The sequence below is a fragment of the Lipomyces chichibuensis genome (genome assembly GCF_038497645.1).
Source record: "Lipomyces chichibuensis strain CBS 12929 unplaced genomic scaffold V1513scaffold_24, whole genome shotgun sequence".
In the NCBI taxonomy this organism is placed as follows: Eukaryota; Fungi; Ascomycota; class Lipomycetes; order Lipomycetales; family Lipomycetaceae; genus Lipomyces; species Lipomyces chichibuensis.
In genome coordinates, this window is record NW_027117476.1 from 23,865 (window position 1) to 40,622 (window position 16,758).

Here is a 16,758-nt window from a genome sequence, read left to right on the forward strand (position 1 = left end):
TATTGTGACGATTATGCCTTTACATTATACTGGCGCCACAATACACAGCCGCAACCCAAATCGGCTCGACATCATCATTGACTTTTAGGGGCACACAAAAAGGTTGCGAAGTAAAACCTGCCAATCATTCTTCGACCGGATCCGAAATATATTCAACGTCCACCACCCTCAACGGCTAATTTCGCAAGGCGAAATAGTAACCGCGACGGTCAAGATGGATATGTCGCATCTTTCCTCTCACTTGCCTACTTCGTCTGCGAAAGGGGCCACGGGTGAGGACGACGAATCTCAACTTTTGTCAACGTTCAAGGCTGCCGCAGTTGCAGTGACAAAGCTATACCGCGCAGCGAACCAGGACATAGCACGGGCAAAGGAGCATGGTTATTTAGAAGCTATTGATGATGTTTTGGCCGTCATAGCGTCTGGCCATGATGTATATGAGTGGGCTGTTCAACGGAAGTTTGGGACAGGTGTAGAGTCCAACAGTATGACTGACGAGCAAATGGGCGACAGACAAGCTGAATCAAAGCAGGATGAGACATCTCAGGGCTCACAAAACCACGACCGGTTGTACAATCGTGCTCAGCAGCAAGATCAGTCTCAGACGCAGCGATCGAACGGTATGGACTTTACGATGGCCGGCGCCGAGTTCACGTTCCGCTCCGGTTTACAGCTTGATAGGTCACAGCCTCTTCCGTCAGACGCAGCTATAGCGAAAAATGCTAGAGATATTTTAATGATAACGCCTGATGATATGCTATTTCACGCCGTGTCTGCGCAATTAGAGGAAGAACAGCGGATTGAGCAAGACCATTTGCGTTCCCAACAGCTTCAGCAACAGCAACAAGAATCATACCAAGGGTTTGAACAAGTACAATCGCAACAGAATATGCAATCCGTATTTGGCACTGCAAATCCAAATGGTGTGAAGCGGCGAACAGTTCCTCAGAGTGATCAAGATGACTTGCCAGAGAGTAAGATGAATTTCAAACGGCATAGATATTAGATTGTAAAGCAGATGGTTAGAATGGGATATGTATATATTGTATCATTTCACAAGCATTTCGGGTGGATTAATGTTAATTGTTTTAATGGCTCTCTTATATTTACGATTGCATCTACTTCTCATGTGTGCGGTAATAGTATGTGAGTGACCGTCGTAACAGATATGTATTAGCAAAATCTTATTACATATCATATGCATGTACAATTTCGACTTATAACATATTGTTCTTGTAAACAGCGACTCAACAGCCGTCAGCGTCATCAGCGCAAAGTCCTGGGCAATCCACCTCTGTAATATCGTTCCTCATGCAAAACAAAGCTCAATTGGCTGAGTAAATCGCTGCCAATCCGCAATGACCGTACTAGCACACAAGTCGGTATTAACGGCAAATTGCTCTGGTGTCTCAAACTCCTCTATATCATTCATCCAACTCTCGATCGATTCATCGACACTGACGTTAGACTCCACGACACGGCACACACCATCAAGTTCAAGCAAGTAATAGTGAAGATGAGCGAGACTTATATGATCACTGCACATAATCTTCTGAGTTTTCATATTAACGACGATATATTTCACAAGAGCAATCAAATACATTAATTTGCCGAATCTAGAACATCGTCGACCAAAGTATAGCAGATTATGAAATCCTCGTGCAGTAACTTGCTGCGCGTCTTGAATCACAAGATACTTTAACTCGCGAAGTTTTCGAAATTCAGAGAGTGCATCGTCCGTGACTGTGGACCCGACGATTAAGGTCTCCATACATTTAAACCGATCTGTGATGAAGAATTCCAATGACTTCCCGGCCACCGTAAACGGTCTCGAAAACTTGAGCGCGGAGTTCCGTGATATATCCAGCTTCTTCAGTGATGACCATTTGCAGTGGCTACAAATTGCCTGCAAAGCCACATTATTGTACGGATAATTCCGTAGAGCAACGTTACTGAGCTCCATATTCTGATATGGTAACGAGTGGGGAAAGACGTTACAACGATCCACTACTAATTCCGAACAAGTTGATGGGATTGTCGGCATAGTAGAAAAAGTGCAATTGAGTAAAATGACATTTCGTAGCTCTTCCATGGCTTCCAAATTGACGCAATCCGAAGTAATTTTTAAACCGCAGAGATATAATGTATGTAACCGCGGAAACAGCTTCATGATCTTCATGAAATCCCACGGCTCAAGCAGCATTCGGTTCCATTCCCTGACAGTACTATCACCTTCAAAAGACAGCATTTCAAGACTATGATACGACGTAGGCGCAGTGACCGTCCATATTATAAAAACCATAGCTTTATGAATTGTCGAGTCCTGTGAGAAATAAAACTGCAAGCTCCGGAGCTTTTCAAACATACCTGACGTTATGTCGCACATTACATAATTAAAAGCACAGACGTCTATTTTCAAAGCAACAATATGTCTTACTCCTCGAATATGGCGGTAGTCATTGGACAAGGATGAACTTAAACAAAGGTGTGTCCCTTTCCCCCTGTGAATATACTCCGAAACGGTGGCATCGGATTCGCGGCCGTCGTCGTACCTGAGATTAATATATGACCATAGCGGCGGATAGCCCTCTGCAAATTCTTGCCATTTTCGACAAACCTTGGTGCATTGAAGTACATCTTTAAATCTAAGCTGCAGCAAGATATTGGCGAATACCTCGGACGGAAGCCTGGCAAGTGGATCACTGGTTGTGAGATTCTCATGATCAATGAGTAGATCTCTCTGGCCGGCCATTGAAGACGCATCGCATAATGTGGCCATCTAGCCAGCGATGAATGCAGAACGGTGGTTGTGATGGCACCTATTTCAATCCTCCCAAGATCAGGGATGTGCGGCGCATAAAACACATACTACTGGTTCGAGACGAGGGATAGCTGATATACACCACTTCAAAGTGTCGCAGACGACAACTTAGCTTGGGGCTTTATGACTGTACGACTGATGCAGGGTTTAAGGAAAAATGAATAATTTACCAGCTATTAACGATCTTGACCCAACTATAGATTAAAAGTTGCTATTCATCGCAGTTCATCCAGCAAAGAATCTCCACACTTCACCCAAGCTATTCGCATATACCTTTGCTCCAGGACGACAAATAGGGAACTAACGAGACCATAGTCTGATGTCTCTGCTTGTCCCGGTCGTGCGCGTGAATCAGATGGACACTAGTTCTCCTACTAGTGTGAAATTTGTTCGGACCGGGTTCAGGGTTTAATGTCTAAATATCCAATTATGGATTGTGGCCTGTAACGTTTCCTGACTTTGATTTCATTATCCAACCTAGTAAATAGCATAGCAATATGCCAAAAAGACACAGTGACCGCCACGGCTGTCCGACGCCAATAAGCTGTCTGTCCTTCATGTTCTACTTCCTCTTTCCCGCGGCGGCCTTTCGCTTCAGTCTAGCTGTTCTCTGCTTATCACTAGTCCCATGCAGATAATCTAACAGCCCCAAGCCCCCAAAGTTCACAATAGATTTCTCGTGATGGAGGTCATGCATCTTCGCCCGAGGCCACACGAAGTCGTAACCGCTGTGTACTGTGGCAGTCTCGAAGAGTTGAAAGGCAAAATATGTAAAGAATGACAAGATATGTCCCCTTACGAGCATGAGGGGCAGAAAAATTGGAAGTATATTGGCGAAAACCTGTTCTAGCGGGTGTGAGAACTGCGCAGCAAAAGCCATTGGCGACGTGAACTGGTGATGCTGCTTATGGATGTGAGCGTACACACGCGGATGATGCAAGAGGCGATGGACGTAGTAAAAAAGGACCTCGCGGAACATCATGGAGTAAATCAACTCGAGGCCGAACCGCTTAAGCGAAGGAAGCTTGGGAGATACTGTGAATACGGTAACGTCTGTACCGAATACGTAGAGGATGGCGAGGTTGACTAGGATCGCGGAAATATTCGCGGCACCAACATGCATAATGCAGTGCCGTATTTCTTTCGCGGTCGGCTGGCATTGCTGTGATTGGAGTTTGTGCCTATTCGAGAAGGCAGGGAAAAGAATGTCAATGAGCAGGTAGATCGTCGAGATAGTCCAAAATATAATGTGACCGCAGGATATCATGCCGAATTCGATGATGCCAGGCGCATAACCTCCACAAATTTCTTCCCACCAGACTGCAAAAGCTGTGATGGTGATACCACTCATGAGAAGGATTGCTGAGTGGTTGCTTTGGCGTGAGTCAATCGGGAATGTGGAGGTGGTGGACAGCGTGCATGTTCGCGATCAATACATCTGGTGCCTCGGTCAGCAAGACCAAAACGTCGCGTGGACAATTGAACCCTGAACCCCTGTTTCGAGCAAATGCGGGGTGATGTACTGTTGGCAAATTAATATTGGGACTATCCAAGGGGATATCACTAATTATGTCTTCGCCTTCTTCCCAGTAATAGATGCTCTGATCGTGACGGAACCCTTCCCTTGAAATCTTGGTATATAGAATTAAACGTGTGGGAGTTGCGAATGAAAACGACAGGTCCTCTATTAGCATGGGCATTAAACGCTAAAGAAACCTTAAAGTTTGTCAAAGTTTTCCCTGGGAATAATTACGGGGACCAAATAGTTAGTTAGGGATTTAGCAACGTTTTTATTTTCGAAGAAACTAGCCAATTATTAGCACCACGTCCCTGCTCTACTCTTAGATTTTGACTAGCCCTTGCAGTCGGTGCCGATGAACATGTCGCTAAAGTAACAAGAGCGCGCTGAACTCAGAGTCTCAATAGTCAACCTGGATGTTAGTATGCATGTTGATGTCGCGGCATTTCTCAACTTGCTTGTCCAACTCGTTGAAGGGTAGGACGATGTCAGCAACGAGTCTATTGTTATTTCTCTCTTCTAGGGATAATGACTAAATAATGAGCTATTTCGGCTATGGATACGCCATTAACCTCACTATGTTTTACATTACTGAATCAAATTCTCGGCCACGCACTGTTCCGGCCACGATAACGTCAACCCAACTATGGTAAGCCGAGAATGTGACAGTTAGCTTGGCAGATTTCGAGAATTGGCTGGCTGGTGTTTTCAGTTTCTCTGGCTAACCGAGATCACGCAATGCCATATTGAATCCAAGCGATTTGCTGGTTAACCACGAGCTTTAATGCTCGCCAAGTCTGCACAGGTGCTATATTCTAGCCTTGATTTTGCCTTATCTTCAATTTGCGTAAGAAGGTTTATACCGGTTACAGGAGGTCCCTATCTCGGGTTTGTAATAGTGAAAGGGCTTGCCGTGATGAAAACCCATATGGCAACAAGCTTGCAGATGATAGTCGAGGCCATGCATGGATCACACCCACGCAAAGAGTATGCGGCCGTTACTGATTTCCAACTTATATTTGGCAGCTAGATCATTGGAGCCGAAGCTTAACTTCTCGTATTCAGGAGGTATTATTCCTTCCCAAATTCTTTGGTACCGCCGCTATGAAAAATGTTCTGGCTCGCAGCAATCGTGAATAAATGTATATTGCCCTCTAAACTAATGAGAAATCAAATATTATTATTACTAGATGGAATACTACTAGATGTATTCTTATTTATCGTATCGTCGAAGTTCTCCCCTCATAAATACATGCGAACCATACACATTACCCCTCAGATACCCAGATTTACCCACCGAACTCCGAAACCACAGGAGATACAATCTGCATGCATACAAAGAAACAGTGAAGTTTCAATGATAGATCTCTAGCTTATGACTGGCAAGCTCGAGTAGTTGAAAACGTGTACAAACTCTCCACGCCATCATTAACCGAGGCAAAAGTCGCGATAGATCCAAACACAAGTTTTCATAGACGCATAACGTAGAAATATTGATAATCTTTAGCGCTTAAAGGATGCCGCCATCATCGATTAATCTCTTCATATATACTCTGGATTGGCTACTAGAAACAGTACCAGTGGGTGAAAATGAGTTCGAAGTAACAGATGAGTTGTTTCGAGTCTTCAGAGCCACGACCAACACGACGGTCACGCAAACGACTATGAGCAGCGAGATTGCAAGAATCCAGAAGATGCACGAACGGAGACCTAAGATCTTCTTCGGAACTGGCTCTTCCGGATTCTTTTCTCCACGCTCTTTGTCAGTCCTGTAGTCATACACGAAAGTAGTAGTAGGGTCAAAGGTCGCAGCGGAAGCATGGGATTGCGCCGGGACTCTCACATCTGCGAGAGTAGTAGCTGTAGAGAGAGTGGAGGTCGTAGGCTTGAGGTCGGTCTAGAAATGGAAGTTAGCCTCTGTTATAATACCTTAGAAAGCATGGAATAAGTACCTCAGACGAAGTGATAACAGCTGACATTGTTGAACTAAAGGCAATTGCTGGATGTATTGTCGACAAATACGGAATAGTAGCCAGGATATGGTTATTGATAGCAGGCAAGAAGGTTAACTGATGAGGATGATTCCAATAACAGAGAGGACAGGAGCAGACTATATATATTTGAGCAATGACAGTACAGAACAGCCAACAAGAGCCGATATTCGAGCAGGTTAATCGTTCAGTTCAGTAAAACACGGTGGAGAAAACACGCTGACGGCATGCAGGAAGCAAATGCGAACAAGCAAGGAATGGCGTTCCACTGAATTAGTCGACGAAGCTGAATATGCTGAATGCGTCATCTTGAGCGCATCTAAATTAAATTTAAGCTTGCCATTAGGAAAAGTGTAGGATGGTGGCTGCAGCAAGGACCCATTCGCGTTATTTGTGAGTAATAATTCATGACGTGGATCCAACGTCGCCCTAAGCCGCATATGTCAAAACCGCGTAAGCTGCAGCCTTGCGATGAATCATATCCTACATGTGACGTAATTTCTCAATTGTTTTTCTCCAGCACTCACTTGACAATTATCGTTGCTTTTTGATGACAACGGGAACGCCAAACATGTTGCTGTCTAGCCTGTCTGTGATGATGAATAGCTCCTTATTGCGTCACATCTGCGCAAAGATTATACTGTTTAAGGCGTGCACGTCCTCCTCAAGTTCGAATGCAGTCCTGACGAACGGCTTGTGAAGTCCGCTCTTGTTCGACAGTGCAAACGGATGTTCCGATATAGTTCTCATTCAGATTGTTAGATATCACCTTTTTCGGTGTTACGAGTGTTCAACTGCAGAACATTTCCTACCTGGATAGTATTTTATTAACGGTCTTCTCCTGCTGCCCGTTCATTGCTTTCAATTGGAGATAGTGACAAGCTTATAGCGAGGCTTCTTGCGTGTGCTAGTGTTATCTAACGCAGTCGTGCAGTAGAGTTTAAATCCAGGAAACATGTTATCTGACTGGAGCCTGGAGCCTGAAGCCTGTGGCATTTGGTCATAATCATCCTATCATTGGCCACCCAATATATTACAAGTTATCTAAATATACACATGACGCCAATCCATAATAAAATAGTACAATGAGATCCAATACAAAATATCGTCAAAAATCCGAGTCGTAGTCGTCCTGTAAAAGTAAAATTTCTTCATCTAAATACTGCGGCGTACTAGGTCTCTGCAATATCGTGCTATCGACTCCAGATTCTGTACTATGGGCATTGCCATTACTCCCATTCTCCCTCCCAAACTCCTCTTTAATCTCACTAGGATCTTTCACATCACCATGTTTTGCGCCGTCAATTGCATCATGCAAATCAGCCTTCGTAATCCATTTCAACGCCTTCGCCTGCCGCTCCCTCTCCTCGTCAACCTCCTCGACACCTAAACCCCCAATCTGAAACTGCTTGTTGATATGAGGCGATTCTGAAAGATCTATCAACATATCCAACAACCGAGCGTTCTCGGCATTTAGTCTTCTGATCGTTCTTTTCGCCGCAAAATCCTTTCCCTCCAGCTCCTCGTTCTCCCGCATGACCGTATCAAAACGTAACCGAAGCTTTCGATATTTCTTCCTGAAAGATTTGTATGGTTGCCTCACGATACTGCTTCCTGTCCCGACGGTAGGCAATCCCGGAGGAACTGGAGATGAGATTCCCCTTACTGTGGCAGCGAACGAGGACTGATTGGATCGCACAGATGTAGGCGATTTATTACGCTTTCCAGACATGGCAGGCCGATCGGAGGCTGGCGGTGCGGCATGTTGTGGTGATCTTTCGTGTGGGGGCCCTGGGGTAGACGAGGAGGCCGGAGATTCTAACGAGGATGCCAAAAACGACGACCCCGGTTGTTGTGGCTCCGACATGATATGTAGTAACAGTGATCGCAATAAGAAACAAGTGATGCGTGTGGGTTTGTGATGTCTGGCTGATATATTATGTCTGGCGCATATCTGATGAACTACGCGCGAGCTCTGATGGTTGTGAATGCCCGTGGTATCATACCTCAATCAGAACTAGCGTTTGTATTATTTTCGTTTAGGTTCGGTTCAAGGGTTTCACTTGCATTAAGACGACCACCAGACCCCTTGATTTTGAACTTGCGAACAAAATCCTGTCATCTGATGGCTACAACTTTGCACGACATCTGGCACAAGACCAGAATGCCGAGGAGGCAAGCCTCAGCGCGCAGCCACAAGTAGCTACGCTCGTATATATGTACTTCAAAAAAAAGGAACATCCATTTGGACAAAGGTGTTAGGGAAAATTCTTCCGGGCAAAACAAAAACCCAGTGGGAAAACAAATATTCCTGGAGGTAAAAACCTAACACTGTTCCTGATGAGCCTGTACAGGCCAAAGTGGTTTGGTTCTTGCCACATTGGACTTGCACTGTCAACGAGGATCTCAGCCTGGTCAAGGCTCCCCTCTTGCCCCCAGTAGAGGACGCATTGCCCGGTCCGGATTTGCGTACTCGAATTAAAGAGGAGTCTGTCAGGACTCTGGACTCCTCTTATCCCCCGTGCCCATATTCCCGTGCCCATAATGGAGTACGCATCGCCCGTTTTTCGGGTGAATCAGCGTACTCGTATTGAGGAGAGCGCTAGACGAACTCTCCTCTTGTCCCCAGCAGAGGACGAGCTGCTGAAACCGGCAGTGTACCAAGTGGCTCGCCTCTGGCCACTCAGACTCAACCCGGGTTCCAGGCTGCCCTCTTGCCCACACTTGAGAAACTGTCTGCCTACGTTAATGTCAGCCAAATGACCAGGTTGTAGGAATTCTGAAGTATACTCGCCTGTGAAATAGGAGGATCTCAGCCAGTCATAGGCTCCCCTCCTTCTGCAGACTGTGTCGCTTGCCAGGCGACTTAGATCTCGTTGTCTAGTTGAGAATCATTATTCTCGTAAGACGAAGACAGGAAAGGGGGCGCGCAGAAGTAGCGGGCGAAAGATGGCATATTTATAATCAGACGAGAGCCACAGAAGGTGCGCGAGTTGGCGACGACATTCGATCTGTGGAACTCATTCGAATTATTTAATTAATTAATTAATCGCATGACTAATTTAATTGTCGTATACAGCGCGAATCGATGTCAGAGCGGGGCTTGTTACACTACCATGCAGCAGCCATTGTCGGATCCCAAATCCGCAATTACACGGACAACCATCACCCGTGATTGGAAAAGCTACAAGAGGGTTCGACAAAGCACTGTCTCCAGAATGCAATATCAGCTGCTGGGCCATTGTGGACGTTTTATTGCGAATTGTGGATGTATTGGGGAACACGTTGACGGGTTAACGTTGTAAACAGACATTGACGCGTGACAGTTGGACCAGTCCAGTCTCGTGACTAATTAATTCATCTTCATATAAGTAAGGAAGTAACTAACACTAAACAGAAGCCGCTCTTGCTCGCCGAATTGGCGGTTCCACACGACTGTTGGGCGCGTGTTCGGCCATCTTTTGTCTTTCACCGCCCGTTCTCTGGCCTGTAACTTGTCTTTGATGCCGCCGCTGCTGCTCCATCTGATTCTCTATACATTCTCCTCTACATACTTTTAGTCTCTCCCCTACTTTAGTTAATCAACAATGCCCAAAACAACAGTTCAGCAACATCCCAAGCCATTCTGGGACGAGACTACCGCGCAGATCAGCCGGAAGCTATGGTTGCCCTCAGCTTCACTTCAGGCCGACGAATGGGCTTCGGAGCCGATTGGTCACGGCTGGGGCACTTGCCTCCGGTGGTCTTCCACTGCCGAGCTCCGCAATGACTGGTTGTCGGTGATACCTGAACTGGTGCCCCAATCGACGGAGGAGCCTGGCTTAAGGGTAAAGAAGCTCAGAATCTACCCGACGGCACAGGAGAAGACCATCCTTCGTAGTTGGTTTGGGCTCGTTGGACATACAACCAATGTCTGCAAGCCATAAAAGTCGAGAAGGTCCGGAAATCGAAGAAGGAGTTGAGGGCCAGGGCGATCAACAAGGAGGCGGTTGAGACCTTGAAGATGCCTTGGCTCTTGCAGACTCCGTACGATATCCGGAACGCGGCGATGGATGACCTCCTCAAGGCATCTGCGTCGGGAGCGGCTAGATACAAGAACGATAAGAATGTTTTTGATATCAAGTACCGTTGCCGACAAAAGTCCTTCCAGGAGAGCATTGTCATCCATGCCAAGCACTGGACACACCTCACCGGGAAGTATGCCTTTCTTCGGCACATAAAGTGTCAAGAAGAGCTGCCAGAGACACTGCCTCATGACAGCAGACTGGTAGTAGAAAGGCGCACAGGTCACTTTTATCTGTGCATTCCCGATGAGGTAGAGGTAGTGGATGGTCCTGCCAGAGTTCCGCGGGTCGTGTCCTTAGACCCAGGTGTGCGGACGTTCATGACCGGTTACACCCCTGATGGTGCGGTCTTTGAACTGGGGAAGGGCGACATTGGCCACATCTACCGAATGTGCCATCGCCTAGACGCCCTGTACAGCTGGCTGTCGAGGAAGGGACTAGACCACAGGAAGAAGTGTTCACTGAGGCGGGCCGCTGCGGCGATCCGGCGACGGATCAGGAACTTGGTAGATGACCTGCATAAGCGGGCTGCGAAATACTTGTGCAGTTCGTACAATCTGGTCTTATTGCCCACATTTCCAACCCAGCAGATGGTAGGCACAGGGCATCGCAGGATTGGTTCCAAGACTGCAAGAGCCATGGCCACCTGGTCTCACTACCGATTCCAGAAACGCCTTCTTGACAAGGCTAAGGTATACCCGTCGTGCCAAGTTGTGCTGGTCAGTGAGGCACACACAAGCAAGACGTGTGGAGCATGTGGGCATCTGAACAACATCGGCGGAAGTAAGGTGTTCAGATGCTCGCACTGCGGGCTTGCGTGTGACCGGGACATCAACGGGGCTAGAAATATCCTCTTGAGATACTGCAGCAAGGCGGCCAGAGGGGAGTCTGTTGTGGACTGAGATCCTCTGTCGAGGTAATATCATAGCTTGTTCGGTGGGTCTGCGTCATCTGGAGAAAAATCCATATATGCCAGTATAACAGGCTATGGGCAAACAGGACCGTACAGTGAGTTAAGTTTTCGTTCAAAACGTCGACTATTCTTACCTACCGAAAGAAACCGTGCCGGATACGACGTTATGATTCCAGCAGAAATGGGTCTGATGCATACAGGAGAGAGGGTTTCAGAAGATGGCGTTAAATGGGCTAAAAATTGTACGCTTTCGCAGGGACAGAAGTCACATTACGGCAGCTGCGAACTCTCTGCCGATCTGAACCCTGATCACAAATTATCAATATAAACCTGAAGCCTTTTGATCTTTATAACGGCTGGCAGATATCGAAGGAATTACTGAGATAGACTGTACGTGTCTTAGTCTACAATTCTCAGTCTTACATGGTGCATTGTCTATATAAGCAAGCAGTTTGAGAGGGCCAACGGCACTAATGGAATTCCGGGCAGGTTCCTCCACTTTAGCACCGGCCCGCTTTTCTTTTTGAAACCCTGAACCTCCTCCAATTGAACTCTTGAATGCGTCACCGTTGTCTTCCCGGTTATTTCATTTCCAGTGATTTATTATTTTATAATATAGTGTAGCGTCAATTAAGTTCAATTATAAGTCGAACACCAGAGGCTGCTCCAAATGATATATTCTTTACCTGATGATACGCCGCGGTCAAGCGAGACCACTGTTAATATTGCTGGAATTCTAGTTCATCTATATGGAGTCAAGGAATTGACACCAAAGCAAGCTAAAAATACTACAGTGTTGTTTCATGCCCATGGACGAACCAGATCATATAAAGATGCAGAGGCAGTCGCGCATCAATTACTGTATAGCTTAGGCAAGAAGGGACATACAAATGGATTAGTTGTTGCGACGTTTGACAACCGGAATCATGGTATTCGTAAGGTACGTTATAGCTTATTTTGGGAAGTTGGTATCAGCTAAAAGTTATAGGTCGATGATCTTTCAATGTAAGTTTCTGCAATATTAGGCCGGCATATGCTCTTCTAACAAGGCGACCGTGCAGTCATTCATGGAACGGCGGAAATGCCAAGCATGGGTAAGTCTCGACCAATGCCATTGAATATATGTACCACTAACTTCTTTTGTTAGGCAGGATATGCTATCTATGGTCGGTAAGATATCTATGGAGGTCATTCATACGCAAGTAATTAACCGCCATAGACGGCATTGCGATTGACACCCAGACAGTGATGACCTATCTCGAGAGCTACGTCGGCGACCTTTTCACCCCAACACAGTTCATCGCGTCAGGTGTCTCCCTCGGCGGGCATGTCACCTGGAACCTTCTTGCCAGCGACTCCCGCATTCAGGTCGGGATTCCAATCGTGGGATGTCCAGATATGACCTCTCTCGTGATCGACCGTCTTGGAACTTACACCAGCGTCGAGCAAATCCCAGAAGGAACCAAGGAATGGCCAAAATCATTAGAAGAGCTTTACGCTTCGCGGGATAAGAACATTACGGCAATTCGTGGCAAGAAGATTTTGGTTCTGAATGGGGTACTTGACACACTTGTGCCAGATAAATTTACAAAGCCGTGGATCGAAAAGTACGCGGCCAATAATGACGTCAAATATATTCCTCTAGAGGACAATGGACATTACTTGTCGTGGCGGATGATTGATGAGATTACTGAGTGGCTTGCGCCGTTCTTGAATTGATTAAATTGCTTCACTTGGGGTACAGTTTTGGTTAGATGCGAAGATTGCACGGGAAGTTAAAGGATTGATAATCCATCTTTTATTGTTATCTTTATCCCGGAGCAGGTATAGATATAGGCCTAGTTCCGATACCCAAAATAAATTTATTAGAACAAATTAGAAATTTTACTTTCGGTGATTGTGTCAAATAATCAGCGTCCGCTCTGGTCGTGATTCTTAGTTTTGCCATCTTGTCACGTCTCCGTGGGAGCTTAGCTGTATCTTGTATTTTTACGTGATCGATTGATGATGTAGCTTAAGATCGTTGTCTATTCAACGTGTTCTTCTGACAATTGCCAACGTAAATGGTTGTTCATTGCGGATCCAATATTTGTCGGATTCAATGCATTCTCGTCCCGTACTATTATCTCCTGTACTTAACCGAGCGTAATGTATCGCCATTTGCAATCTTGGGCTCGCGTAAAGTGATTTGCCAGGACACCGATTCCCAAACGTTCTTTCCTCCAAATTTCTTGTGATTGGTTAGTACGAAACCCTCGTCGGTACGTTGCAAGTCCAGTACGGAACTGATTACATCACTTCCAGAGCAGTTTTGTTGCCGTCTACGCTGGAGATTCGAGGCCAGCTGGCAGCATCCGCATGATAAGATCAGCGAGACAATTGTGCCATACTAGACACTGTTGGTCCTCTGAGGTGGAAAGTAAAATCATTATCAGCCGACGACTGTGCCTGTTATCGGCAGTGCTTGCTCACACTTTAAGTCAAGGTTGGCCATTGCATCTCGTAGGAAGCTTAAATACGTCGCTGAACGATATTCGGCCACACTTATTCGGCTGTGAAAAATCGAAAGGCGACCGAGGACTGGACAGCAGTAGACACAAAATGCGCTTTTCGGCTGGTTCCGGTAGCCAGGTAGAAAGTAGCTCGAATGCAATTTATTTATGTATGTTGGACGTCGATAGGAGTGACTTGTCCGCGTACGGGTGTGCGTAGACAGCCAAGTCCGACAAACGCCGGAAAAGGGAACGGTTTGAGTTCGAAGGTAACTATCATCAGTCTCTTATCTTCGGATACGTAAATGCCTTCCTTCGTCACATAATATTGGATATACCAGCACGTATGTACAAGTTGAAATTACCACTGGATCAGCTTTGCACTCATTTCTTGGCCCATGTACGGACGCAAATACTGTGACGTATAGGCTCAAGGGGGGGTTGTATACACACCTAGCGCGCCAGTCCAAACGACCGTAAGGAACGTATCATACGCATATTACCCTAACCCTACATGCGTCTCGTCCGACATCGCCTATACTTTGTAAACCTTACTCTTTGCAGAGCATGTTTTTGTCAATTAAAGATAGATTTCTATTACGTTTTGAGTGTGATATAACAGTCGATGAGTGCGCGACGACTGATTATGCGTCAGAAGAAGGGGGACGCGCTTAATGATGATGAGATGCGGATTTTGGAGGGTTATAGACTGAAGGAGCGTATTCGGCAACGCCAGCTACGGGTGCGGAAGCATAAGGAACTGTCTGAAGCAAAAGCGACGCAGCAGCAAGATAATGATAATCGGAATGTCATGGATATAGTCAGCATATTACAAGAGCTGCCCTTTGAACGCCGGCTGCAATCCGACGGTCGTCAGACTGTTGACTGGGCAGTACGAAATCGGCGGAACAGCGCGGAGCGTCAGGCCGAAAAGGCTGACAACCCTGACGACAATATGTCCGGCAGCAGTAAAGAAGATAAGCAGCTCGAATCTTTACAAGGGCGGTCATCGGTTGATGATACGACGCCCAAGCCGATTGTGCAGAGCGAGGCGATTGCTGGTGAAGACAAGAAGCAAAAGGCTGAGCCAAACACCAACCAAGATCCGCTGGTTCCGTACACCGTTTTAATCCCCAAATCGGCCATAGGAGCTTTTTACTGCGTATATTGTGGTATGTATTAGTACGTTGTGTATTACTGTTTTGTTGACGAAGTGTTAGCCTTCATGGCGGGCCACTCGATTGGTCCACCACCTCAAGGTGGCGAGCAACAGTATTTTCCCAACCAGAGGATGTTTATGGCGCCTCCACCTCCGCCGATGCCATCATCATTTAATTAGTGACCTTGTTGTTCGTAAATTTTTAGGATATGGGTGGGAAGGTTGTATATTATGGATCTTTGAATAATGGTTATACGGTTATAATCCTGGACGGAAGGATGTGCAACTAATAGCATTCGATCTAGCTGACATTGTGCTCCAAAAATGGGAACCCCGAATATGTTTTCCGCGTTACCAATGTTACGTAAAGTCAACTCCTATGAACACCAACAAACTAGCGCTATCATACATGAGCGTGACGTCCACAGTAGCACACCAACATGCAACCATAGTAATATATTTGACGCAACATCACCAGACGTCATAAAACTCTGAGACTTGTCAACGCGAAGATATGGGCCTATGCGTTTTGCGAACAACATAGTGGCTTTCACCCCAACCACCTTCGTTGCAGTAATTGAGATGAGAGCAAAAAACAAAAAAATCCATTCATGTAAAACAGCACTATTAACTGTGACGTGTATTGCATTAAAGGATGCTGTAAATTCAATTCTCTGGTTGCAAAGGCGTCGCCTGCTGCCGTCGCCATATACCATCTCCGCGAGACTGTTCGAGTAGTTACTCGATCTTGCCATTCGGACCCGTTGCACTTTGACATACCCACATCAACGTTAGTTCCAAGTGACAAGACATTAACGTAAGTCCACTGGGTGATAGCAGCACGACTGTGTGAATCCAACTCCACACGATGAAGAAAAGCTCATTCGTCGCAGGTTTCATTGCTATAACAAGATCGTCCATCTGTCAAGAGAGTGCATTCCTTTGTCTGGAATGCAACACTACGGGTTCATGTGGAATCTGATCTTGAAAAAGATGACATATCAAAAAGTGATATAGCTGAATTGAAACAGCATCAGCAGACTGTAGAGAACTGACTACAGAGAGCCAGGTAGACTGAGATTGATCTAGCGTTTGCAAGTGTCCGCATGGACGAGGGTATGAGCACTGAGCACTGAGCACTGTAAACTCCTTGGCCAACAGCCCATCACGAGAATTCACTTGCCAGATGCGATAAAATAATTGCACATTAAAGAATACACTACTTGTGTCTCAATTCTTAATAGTATTGTCTGCATATGAAGGGCCTTGTGACCTAATGTCTCCAAAACAATAGCACATACTCACAAGCTGTGACTTCTAAACCAGGCCAAGCAGAGACACGCAGAGACAGCATGGGAAGCACACTCATTATCACGAGTAAACTCATCTACTCTTTACATTTATGCTTCCGTCTTTCATGAAATGCGGAGCTTGTGTGACAGCTGTCATACACCGATAAACTTGATCTTGATCTCGATCTCTGTCTTAAACATCCGGCCCGGCAATGCGGAGATGAGACAATCCGAATGCCTGATCGGGTCAGCCGAGTAACCGATTACCATTACGAGAAGTTAATGCGCACATTTGGCAATAATAACACAGCCCTTGCAGAATATGGAACTTATGGTTGGTTGGTCATCATCTGAGCCTATATCCAATTCGCACCGTACGCTTTTGCTTTTTCTGTAATCCAGAAAGTACCTGTCTGATGGTGATAGCTAATTCGTGAGGGGATTTGCCAAGCCGGACACGATCTGCCGCTGCAGTTAGTTTATTGTACTATTACCTGCCACGTCTCA

General features: G+C 46.0%; 9 protein-coding genes across 9 annotated transcripts; 5 read left to right on the plus strand and 4 right to left on the minus strand.

Moving 5' to 3' along the window:
* Nucleotides 1-23: 23 nt before the first annotated feature.
* Nucleotides 24-1,246, plus strand: V1513DRAFT_447688 (uncharacterized protein). Its single transcript, XM_066898423.1, has one exon. It carries the CDS (start codon nt 215-217, stop codon nt 1,004-1,006), a length of 792 nt encoding a protein of 263 aa, XP_066752599.1. The 5' UTR covers nt 24-214; the 3' UTR covers nt 1,007-1,246.
* Nucleotides 1,012-3,081, minus strand: V1513DRAFT_134274 (uncharacterized protein). The gene has a single exon (XM_066894197.1). It carries the CDS (start codon nt 2,777-2,779, stop codon nt 1,310-1,312), a length of 1,470 nt encoding a protein of 489 aa, XP_066752600.1. The 5' UTR covers nt 2,780-3,081; the 3' UTR covers nt 1,012-1,309.
* On the minus strand, nt 3,082-4,565 carry V1513DRAFT_134275 (methylsterol monooxygenase). The gene has a single exon (XM_066894198.1). The coding sequence runs from the start codon at nt 4,170-4,172 to the stop codon at nt 3,384-3,386; it is 789 nt and encodes a 262-aa protein (XP_066752601.1). The 5' UTR covers nt 4,173-4,565; the 3' UTR covers nt 3,082-3,383.
* A 1,285-nt stretch (nt 4,566-5,850) lies between these two features.
* V1513DRAFT_426147 (uncharacterized protein) lies at nt 5,851-6,319 on the minus strand (the record flags this gene model as incomplete). The annotated part of the gene is made up of 2 exons (XM_066896155.1): nt 5,851-6,237; nt 6,293-6,319. The coding sequence occupies 2 exons, from the start codon at nt 6,317-6,319 to the stop codon at nt 5,851-5,853; spliced, it is 414 nt and encodes a 137-aa protein (XP_066752602.1).
* A 1,120-nt stretch (nt 6,320-7,439) lies between these two features.
* On the minus strand, nt 7,440-8,198 carry V1513DRAFT_381487 (IEC3 subunit of the Ino80 complex, chromatin re-modelling-domain-containing protein; the record flags this gene model as incomplete). The annotated part of the gene is made up of 1 exon (XM_066895072.1): nt 7,440-8,198. The coding sequence occupies one exon, from the start codon at nt 8,196-8,198 to the stop codon at nt 7,440-7,442; it is 759 nt and encodes a 252-aa protein (XP_066752603.1).
* Nucleotides 8,199-9,918: 1,720 nt separating this feature from the next.
* On the plus strand, nt 9,919-10,551 carry V1513DRAFT_459346 (uncharacterized protein; the record flags this gene model as incomplete). Its single annotated transcript, XM_066899749.1, has 3 exons — nt 9,919-10,210; nt 10,252-10,357; nt 10,398-10,551. 3 exons carry the CDS (start codon nt 9,919-9,921, stop codon nt 10,549-10,551), a joined length of 552 nt encoding a protein of 183 aa, XP_066752604.1.
* Nucleotides 10,552-10,868: 317 nt separating this feature from the next.
* Nucleotides 10,869-11,077, plus strand: V1513DRAFT_447699 (uncharacterized protein; the record flags this gene model as incomplete). Its single annotated transcript, XM_066898424.1, has 1 exon — nt 10,869-11,077. A coding segment is annotated over one exon (209 nt), but the record flags the coding sequence as incomplete, so codon positions are not given.
* Nucleotides 11,078-11,978: 901 nt separating this feature from the next.
* V1513DRAFT_432410 (Alpha/Beta hydrolase protein) lies at nt 11,979-13,027 on the plus strand (the record flags this gene model as incomplete). The annotated part of the gene is made up of 5 exons (XM_066896402.1): nt 11,979-12,248; nt 12,297-12,313; nt 12,334-12,402; nt 12,456-12,478; nt 12,528-13,027. The coding sequence occupies 5 exons, from the start codon at nt 11,979-11,981 to the stop codon at nt 13,025-13,027; spliced, it is 879 nt and encodes a 292-aa protein (XP_066752606.1).
* Nucleotides 13,028-14,122: 1,095 nt separating this feature from the next.
* V1513DRAFT_447706 (uncharacterized protein) lies at nt 14,123-15,424 on the plus strand. Its single transcript, XM_066898425.1, has 2 exons — nt 14,123-14,972; nt 15,021-15,424. The coding sequence occupies exons 1-2, from the start codon at nt 14,426-14,428 to the stop codon at nt 15,137-15,139; spliced, it is 666 nt and encodes a 221-aa protein (XP_066752607.1). The 5' UTR covers nt 14,123-14,425; the 3' UTR covers nt 15,140-15,424.
* Nucleotides 15,425-16,758: the final 1,334 nt, after the last annotated feature.